This window comes from Panthera uncia, assembly GCF_023721935.1.
Source record: "Panthera uncia isolate 11264 chromosome A1 unlocalized genomic scaffold, Puncia_PCG_1.0 HiC_scaffold_17, whole genome shotgun sequence".
Lineage (NCBI taxonomy): Eukaryota > Metazoa > Chordata > Mammalia > Carnivora > Felidae > Panthera > Panthera uncia.
The window spans coordinates 95132062-95142373 of NW_026057577.1; the positions used below are offsets into that span (position 1 = coordinate 95132062).

General features: G+C 36.6%; 1 protein-coding gene across 1 annotated transcript in view; it reads right to left on the reverse strand.

Annotated features, from left to right (window-relative positions):
* TENM2 (teneurin transmembrane protein 2) overlaps positions 1–10312 on the reverse strand; it is a gene marked incomplete at its 5' end in the record, with an annotated part of 375214 nt that overhangs the window by 15986 nt on the left and 348916 nt on the right. The window contains one exon of the mRNA XM_049648903.1: positions 687–983. Within this exon, the coding sequence (XP_049504860.1) occupies positions 687–983 (297 nt within the window). The remainder of the gene's footprint in view (positions 1–686; positions 984–10312) is intronic.

A 10312-nucleotide genomic window follows, 5' to 3' on the forward strand; every position in this document is an offset into this window, starting at 1 on the left:
CTTCCTTCCTTCCTTCCTTCCTTCCTTCCTTCCTTCCTTCCTTCCTTGATTTTATTTTTTATATTTTAAAATTTACATCCAAATTAGCATATAGTGCAACAATGGTTTCAGGAGTAGATTCAACTAAGGGATCTCTTCTTACTGCTGCTCCAACCTGACCCTTTCTGACACAAAGACCTGAATCTGGCACTTTCAGGCACAGGGAATTAGGTAGAGAGAATCCATTGGCTGTTTCAGTCAATAGGTCAAGTAGGAGGATGTTGCTCTGTGTGCTTGAGTTTTAGGCAAAATTCCCTACCCTGATAGCTTAACTTCAGGCAAGGCATAAATGAATCACTGCATTTCCAATTCATAAATAATGATTAGCCGTGATACCAGTGGGATAATTCTGTCTGCTTCTGCAGCACTTTTTGGGGTTTTTTTTTGGGAATAAAATTAGACAATCCATTCTTTTTGCCATTACTGAGTGTCTAGCACTTTTTTCTTTTGGTAATAGTGATGAGCTATGAATAACATTTTCCTTCAGATTTTCCTCCCTCCCAGTGAGGATGAAGTGTGAGGGGAGACCTTGCAGAGTCAAAGTAAAGATGTTCAATGTCTTATGGCAAAGCATATCAGGTCAGCTTAAAAAGAGGAGTGTGAATAAGGGAAAGCTCCAGCTGAGTGAGGGCAGCACATTCACTTACCTTGTCAAGGTAGGAGTAGCTCCACACTTTCCCATCAGCAAACATGCGGGACACAATTCGTCCCTGCTTGTCAATGTCTGTCCTTTCACTCATGGCTCCACGCTGAAGGCCAGCCAAGCGCCCATTGAAGAAGTATGAGACATTGACTGCTGCCAACCCACTACTGGGGAGCCAGAGGAATGGGCGCCCCACTTGGTCATAAATGATCCTCAGAGTGAACTTCCGGTGATCATCATAGATCTTTTCTGTCCGAATATTCCGGTCATAATCAATGGACAAGAGATTTCTTCCATGGACCTAAGAAAACACAATGGGCTTGGTATGAAAGATAACACCTGGGCATGTTGGCTTATATGGAGGACATGGCTGGCATGGCTAGGGAATGAGTGTGCATTGGAGGAAAAACCCACCTTGAAGTTATTTAGAGTAGTGTTTTCTAAACTCCTTTACATCATGGTACACAAAGAAAATGGTAACATTTGTAGGGTGCACTAGGATACAAAATGAGGCTGCTTATGGTCAGGGATGACTAATCTGGGCATGGCTGCCCTGAGCAGTTATGTAGGCCATGCACTACACAATTATAAGGAATGCCATCATGTCATAGAGAGTGTGAATGGTGAAAAATGTGTACTGCACGAATTAGCCATACACAATAGCCCTGGCACTGGGGTTCTGACTGTTCTGCCTGGCCACCTTGGAGAGCAACATAATATGTATATTTGCACACTTTCAACCCTCTTTTTTTTTTTTTTTTTTTTTTGTCACCACCTGCGTAGCTAATGATCTTTAAGAGCAGATGCCAAGATTTCTTCTGAAACTCAAGTAAAGGTAGCTAGGAGGGTGGGGAGGCTGTCTAAGAAATCCATATTTCGCAAAGACCTGGGAATAAGAAGGCTTATTGCTATGTGAACCTCTTTACTCCTATCTAGAGAAAAATCTTGCCACTGTCAAGGATGCAAGACATCAGTGGAAGACCTTATCAGGGCTGGGGAATTCCAACAAAGGGAACTGATTTACTTAGATTTGAAAGGAATAGTGGAACACATCTAGACATAATTTAATATTTATTTAGAAGTTGATCTGAACAGAGAAGAGCATCTGTCCCAGAAGGCAGAGCTGGGTGACTAGACTCTGGTTAGGGGCAAAGGAGAGGGACTCTTGAGATTCAGCTAGTCTTGACTGGATAACTGGAAGTGAATAAAATGAGGCTGACTGAGCCCAGGTTCTTTCAACATAATTGGTTGCAAATCCAGACGTCCCTGGGGTGACTACTGAAGGCAAAGGAAGATGTACACAGGCAGAAAAAAAAGTAAGAGACATCTGGTACCTCCTTACCTTACCTAATAATTTAATAGCTCCTAACAATAATAATGATGATGGTGATGTTGATGATGGTGGTGGTGATAACTTTAACACATGCTGAGGGCTAGACATAGGCATTGTGTTAGGTAATTTGCATCTCTTGTCCGAGTTGGTGCCCACAAGGACCGCTTGACAAGTGAGGAAATGGCCTGAAGCAGACAGGTTACATACTTGCTCAAGGTCACATAACAATGAAGTGGTAGGGTTGGTCTGGAACTTAGGTCTTCAGACCTGATCCATTTAACCACTTAAACATTTAATCAGCCATACTGATTCATGTATTATATATGCATTGTCTGCCCTGAGGTGTGAAATGCTGAGGAAACTGTAAAGCATAGCATAGCCCCTGAAGTCTCCATGTTGTAGCCTGAAAATACCACAGACTTTTGTTTTCTAGGGTGCCTCATTGTACACAGGTAAAGAACTACATTTCACAGCTTCCTCTGGAGAGATGGGTGGCTGACATGATGTAAGTGGTAGTTGTCATCTGGGTCTCCTGGGAACCTTAAAGGAGGATGACATAGCTACGATACAGGCACCCTTTTGTTCTTCCCACTTTCCTCCTTTACCTGGGTGGAATGTGGTTATCCCTGGAGTTCTAGCATTCACCATGTAAATATGGGTGACTTTGAGAATGGAAGTCTCAAGGATGATGGTCATTCAGAGAGAGTCTAGATCCCTGTTGACCTAGGTGTCTTTAATGGTCATCCATACCAGCCATGAATGGCTCACCTCTAGACTCCTTTTATGTTATAAAAAATAATAAGGCCATATCTTATTTAAGCTCTTGTTATTTCTAATGCCTGTTACTAGCAGTTGAGACTGAACTAAACGAAGATAATCCCCTCATACTTTGGCAGGTACTGTGCTGGGTACTTTATATACCTTATCCCAGTTTAATTCTCACAACATAGGTAGAAATTATTTTATATATGGGCAGTTGAACTCAGAGGGGTCATAAATCTAGATAAGTGGTGGAGGCTGGATTTGAACCCAGGACTAGACTCCTCAAACCATTGCTATTTCCATGGAGTCATCTCAGGGAGAAAGGGATAAAACACTTGAGACAGAACATTTTGGAAAGAAAATGCATCAAAGCATGGATATAGGAATAAAGGTGGTGAGCTGTTGGGATTGAGACCCCCAACTTCAAGTGGAGGATTCATACAATCAAATGTGCAGCCATGGGGAAGAACAGTCAAGAAAGTAAAGGGAGAGTGGTAGGATTTTTAAAAAACATGTCCAAAAGTTAATGCAGTCAGAATTATTGAGGATCTTGATCCCAAATTAGAGTCACCATATCCAAAGGAAACCACTAGATGGGGTCAGAATGATAAATTCCTCTGGAAAAAGAAATTTGGCTTTATTGGGTTGCTTCGTTTGGAACAAATGCAGAAGGCCATCAAAATTCTTAATCCTATGAGTTTGAAAATTTCAGTTTAAGACCTTGCCAACATTTTATTAGGCAGAATGAATAATTTGGCAACAATGAGGAAGAATTTTTAGGGTTTCCTGAGCCAACTGCTGGGGACTCCTTACTATACCTCTCTATTTCCCATCTCCTTGGTCATCCTTCTATCCTCCTCTTTCCTTACTAATTTTCCTTTTTTCTTCTCTTTGCTAATATCATACAGCTCCCTGTGCATTTATTATTTATTGAGCATTAAATCTCTGCTAATGTCAGGCTTGGTGCCTCCTCTGGAATGCAGGGATGAACAACACCAACAAAGCAATGCATTTTGAGAATTTATGATGGGCTTAGTGTGTTCTCAGAGCTACCCTTGTTTTATCTTATTTAATCTCCACGACACTCTCAGGCAAGCACTATTATCCCCACTTTACATACAAGGAACAGATACGTTTAAGTGCTCTGTTCAAGCTTATACAAATAGTAAGTGGTGGAGCTAGGATTTCAGTCCAGAGCTCACTGTCTTCACCCCTAGGCTGTACCACCTCAATGGCCAGCTGCTCTCTATCAGGCATGCAATTTTAAGCCACCTGTGATGCTCTCTCAAAGCACTGCTGATGGGCTGATTCTGCAGCTGCTGAATCAGCCCCCTAGGGAATACGGGCTGGCTGATTCTGTTGTGTACTCTTGGTTAAAATACAGTCGGATTAATAAAAGTCCCTATCTTCAGCTACCTGAGAGAGACCAACAGGCAAATCGTATAAATAACAATAATATAATAGTATGTATATGTATCTGTGTATATATATGAATATATACTATAACATGTAGCTGTAGGAGAGAACAGCATGTAAATCCTATATACAAGCATGACTATCATTGTAACAATTATATTAGTATGTGAGGGTGCTAAGATTGCAGAAAGAACTGAATAGTGGGCAAAACCAGCAAAGAGGTTCCTAAATTCTGACTGCCAACATTTGGGTTTATTGCTACTACTTAGAACTAACAAGGCCTCTGACCCCTGGCCTGGGTGCATCAACCAAAAAGAAGTAATAACCATTACTAACCATTAGCCATTGATACTTTAAGCTGGGATCCACCATGTCCTTGGGAATGGGATTTAGTTGTAGCACTGGTTCAAATGAACTTTACTGAACTTTATTTTCCTCCCCCTAACTTTATTGACATATAGTTGATATACATCACTATATATGTTTAAATTATGTAGCATAATAGACTTATGTGTATAATGAAATGATTTCCCAAATAAGTTTAGTTAATATCTGTCATCTCATACAGATAATGGTTTTTATTTTTCTTTAAAAAAAATTTTCACTTTGTGATGAGACCCTTTAGGATTTTACTCTCTTAACAGTTTTCTACATATCATACAGCAGTGTTAACTGTAATCACCATGCTGTACATTATATCCCTAGTACTTATTTATCTTATAACTGGAAGCCTGTACTTTTTGACCACCTTCCTCCAATTCCCACCCCCCACCCCACCTCTGGTAACCATAAATCTGATCTCTTTCTAAGTTTTCATTATTTATTTATTTTTAAGATTCCACATATGAGATCATACAGTATTTGTCTTTCTCTAACTTATTTCACTTAGCATAATATCAAGAACCATCCATGTCATTGCAAATGGCAGGATTTCCTCATTCTTTATGGCTGAATAATATTCCATTATAAATATATACAACAACTTTTTATCCCTCCATCTGTTGATGAACACACAGGTTTCCATGTCTTGGCTATTGTAAGTAATGCTGCAATGGACATGGGAGTACGGATATATATTTGACATACAGCTTTCATTTCCTTTGGAAATGAATTCCAGAAGTGGAATTGCTGGATTATGTGGAAGTTCTATTTTAAAAATTTTGAGGATCCTCTATACTGTTTTCCATAGTGGCTGCACCGATTTACAGTCTTACCAACAGTGCACAAGAGTTCCCTTTTCTCCACATCCTTGCCAGCATTTACTCTTGTCTTTTTGATGGCTGTCCTAACAGGTGTGAGGTGTTATTGTGGTTTTGATTTGTATTTCCCTCACAATTAGTGATGTTGAGCATCTTTTCATGTACCTTTTGGCTATTCATATATCTTCTATGGAAAAAAATGTTTATTCAGGTCCTTTGTCTATTTTTATTATGTATGTATGTATGTAGGTAGGTAGGTAGGTATTTATTTATTCAAGTAATCTCTATGCTCATGTGGAGCTCAAACATGACTCTGAGATCAAGAGCTGCATACTCTACTGAGCCAGCCAGGTATCCTCCTCACTTTGCCCATTTTAAAATTGGATTGTTTTAATTTTGCTATTGAGTTGTAGGACTTTTTAAAAAAAAATATTTGGGATACTAACCCCTTATCAGATATATAATTCATAAATACTTTTTCCCTTTCTTTAGGTTGTCTTTTTGTGTTGTTAGTTGTTTCTTTTGCTGTGTAGAAGCTTTTCAGTTTGATGATGTCCTGTTTGTTTATTTTGATTTTGTTGCTTGTGCTTTAGGTGTTGTATATATATATATAAAAATCATTGCCAAGACCCATGTCAATGAGTTTTTTCTTGTTTTCTTTTAGGGATTTGATAATTTTGGTTCTTACATTTAGGTCTTTAATCCATTTTGAATTAATTTTTGTGACTGGTGTAAGATTTGGGTCCACTTTCATTCTTTTGTAAGTGAATATCCAGTTTTCCCATCACCATTTATTAAAGAGATTGTCTCTTCTCCATTGAGTATTCTTGGCTCCCTTGTCAAATATTAGTTGGCCGTATATGCTTGGGTTTATTTCTGGGTTCTCAATTCTGTTCCACTCATCTTTTTAAAATACCACTACTGTATTAATTACTATAACTTTATAGTATAGCTTGCAATCAGGAAGTATGATGCCTCTTGCTTTGTTTTTCTTTCTCAGGATTACTTTGGCTATTCATGTCTTTTGTGGTTTCAAATTTTAGGATTTTTTCTCCAACTTCTGTAAAAAACGTCATTGAAATCTTGATAAAGATTGCATTAAATCTATATATGCCTTTTGGGCAATGTGACAACCATGAAGCAATATTTCATTGTTGTGAGTTGCATTTTCCTGAAGATTAGTGATACTGAGAATATTTTCAGGTGCCCTTGACCACTTGTATGTCTTTTTGGGGGAAAATATCCAAGTCCTTTGCCCATTTTTAAATCAAGTTACTTGCTTTTGGATATTAAGTTGTATAAACTCTTGATATATTTTGGATATTAACCCTTTATCAGATGTATGATTTGTAAACATCTTCTCCCATTTACAGGTTGCCTTTCATTTTGTTGACGGTTTCCTTTGCTGTGCAAAAGATTTTTATTTGGTGTAGTCCCAATAGTTTATTTTGGCTTTTGTTTCCCTTGCCTGAGGAGACACATGCATGAATATGTTACTAAGGCTGATGTCCAAGAGATTACTGCGTGCTTTCTTTGAGGAGTTTTATGATTTCAGGTCTTAATCAACTTTGAATCTTTAATCCATTTTTATTTACTTTTTTGTATATGGTGTAAGACAGTGGTCTAGTTTCATTCTTTTGCATGTAGCTGTCCAGTTTCCCCAGTATCATTTATTGAAGAGACTGTCTTTTCCACATTTATATTCTTGTTTCCCTTGTAGATTGATTGACCATGTATGTGTGGGTTTTTCTCTAAGCCTTCTACTCTATTAATCTATGTGTCTGTTTTTGTGACAGTATCATACTGTTTGGATTACCTGAGTCTTGTAGTATATCTTGAAATCAAGGATTGTGATACTTACAGCTTTGTTCTTCCTCAAGATTGCTTTGGCTTTTCTTTTGTGGTTCCATACAGATTTTAGGATTCTTTGCTCTAGTTCTGTGAAAAATATTTTGGTAGTTTGATTGGGATTGCATTGAATCTATAGATTTTGTTGGGTAGTATGGACATATTTGACAATATTAATTCCAATCCATGAGCACAGAGTACCTTCTCCTTTATTTGTGTCATTTTTATTTTTTTTTCATCCATCTTATAATTTTCAGAGTACAGGTGAAAAACCTGTTTTCTGGTACACGTCCTTGGTCAAATTTTTTCCTAGGTATTTTATTTTTTCTTAAAATGACTGAAGTTTCTTTCTTATTCAGGCTAAGTCCAGGAGACTCTCCAAGGTAGCTGCTGTCCTTCCAGGATGCTTTAATATTATGGTACTTTTATATAGATACAAACTTCTCTGACATCTCTTTCGCTTCATTTTTTAAGTTACTTTTTGATTATTGACATATAGTTGACATATAATATCAGTTTTAAGTGTTAACATAGTGATTCAACAAATGTAAATGTTACTCAATGCTCACCGTGATAAATGTAGTCACTGTCACCATACAATGCTACTACAATATTATTGACTATATTTAATATGCTGTACTTTTCATCTCCATAACTTACTTATTTTATAGATGGAAGTTTGTACCTCTTAATCCCCTTCACCTGTTTGCCGTTACCCCTAATCCCCCTCCCTTTGGCAACCACCAGTTTTTTTCTATTTATGAGTTTGTTTCTGTTTGGTTGTTTGGTTTTTTAGATTCCACATATAAATGAAATCATATGGTATTTGTCTTTCTCTGTCTGGCTTATTTCACTTAGCATAATGCCATGTTGTCACAAATGGCAAGACCTCAATCTTTTTTATGGCTGAGTAATATTCCTCACACATATACATGTATGTAGGTATGTATCAAATCTTTATTGCTTCCATATCTTGGCTATTGTAAACAATGCTGCAATAAATACAGGGACACATGTATCTTTTTGAATCCATGTTTTTGTTTCCTTTGGCTAAGTACTCAGTAGTGGAATAACTGGATCATATAGTATTTTTATTTTTAAAATTTTGAGGAAGAGCCATATTGCTTTCCACAGTGGTTGTACCAATTTACATTCCCACCAACAGTGCACAAGAATACCCTCTCCTCCACATCCTTGCCAACACTTGCTATTTCTTATCTTTTTGATACTAGCCATTCTGACTGGTGATATCTCACTGCGGTTTTGATTTGCATTTCTCTGATTATTAGTAACGTTGAGCATCTTTTCATATGTCTGTTTCCCATCTGTAGTCTTCTTTGGAAAAATGTTTATTTAAGTCCTCTGCCTGCTTTGTAATTGGATTATTATTATTTTTTGGAGTTGTATAAATTCTTTATTTTAGATACTGGATATTAACCCCTTCTTGGCCATATCATTAGCAAATATCTTCTCCCATTCAGTAGGTTCCATTTTTGCTTTGTTGCATTCCTTTGCTATGCAAAAGATTTTTACTTTTGTGTGGTCCAAATAGTTTATTTTTGCTTTTGTTTGCCCTAAGGAGGCATATACATACATATGTTTCCAAGGCTGTTGTCCACGAGGTGACTGTCTATGTTTTCTTTTAGGAGTTTTATAGTTTCAGGTTTCACATGTAGGTCTATAATTCATTTTGAGTTTCTTTTGTGTATGCTGTGAGAAAGTTATATTGTTTCACTATTTGTATGTAGCTGTCCAATTTTTCCAACACCATTTATTAGACTGTCTTTTTCTCATTATATATTCTTGCCTCCTTTGTCACTGATTAATGGACTATATAAATGTGGGTTTATTTCTGGGCTCTCTATCCTGTTCCATTGATATTTTTGTGTCAATGCCATACTGTTTTGATCACTATAGGTTTGTATTTATATCTTGAAATCAGGGAGTGTGATACCTCTAGTTTTGTTCTTCTTCCTCAAGGTAGCTTTGGCTATTTGGGGTCTTGTGGTTCCACACTAATTTTAGTATTGTTTGTTTTATTTATGTGAAAAATGCTATTGGTATTTTGACAGGAATTGCATTGAATCTGTGGATTTAATTGGGTAGTATGGACATTTTAAGAACATTACTTCTTCCAATCCATGAGCATGGTATATCTTTACATTTATTTGTGTCATCTCCAATTTCTTTCATCAGTGATTTACATTTTTTTAGAGTGTGGGTCTTTCAGTTCTTTGGTTAAATTTATCCCTAGGTATTTTATTCTTTTTGATGCAATTATAAATGGGATTGTTTTCTTAACTTCTCTCTGATACCTTGTTATTAGTATATAGAAATGCAACTGATTTCTGTATGGTAATTTCATATCCTGTGACTTCATTGAATTCCCTTATTCTAATATTTTTTTGGTGGAGTCTTTAGGGTTTTCTATACATAGTATCAGGACATCTGTGAATAGTGACAGATTTACTTCTTTCTTTCCAATTTGGATTTTCTTTATTGTCTAATAATTCTGGCTAGGACTTCCAATACTGTGTTGAATAAAAATGGCAAAAGTTAGCATCCTTTTCTTGTTCCTGATCTTAAAAGAAAAGTGTTTGGCTTTTCACCACTGAGTGTGATGTTGGCTGTGGGTCTGTCATATTCAACCTTTATTATGTGGAGGTACATTCCTTCTGTACTTACTTTGTTGACAGTTTTTATTGTAAATGGATGTTGAATGTGTTCAAATGCTTTGTTTGAATCTATTGAGATGAGCATGATTTTTATCTTTCATATTGTTAATGTGGTGTATCACATTGCTTGGTCTGCATATGTTGAACCATGCTTGCATCTTTGGAATAAATTCCACCTGATTGTGGTGTATGAACCTTTTAATATATTGTTGAATTTGGTTTGGTAATATTTTGTTGATGTGTTTTGCATCTATGTTAATAGTGTGTGTGTATGTGGTGTATATATATATATATATATATATATATACATATATATATGTACACATATATATATACACGCGTATATATACATATATACATATATATACATACATATATATACATATATATATATATA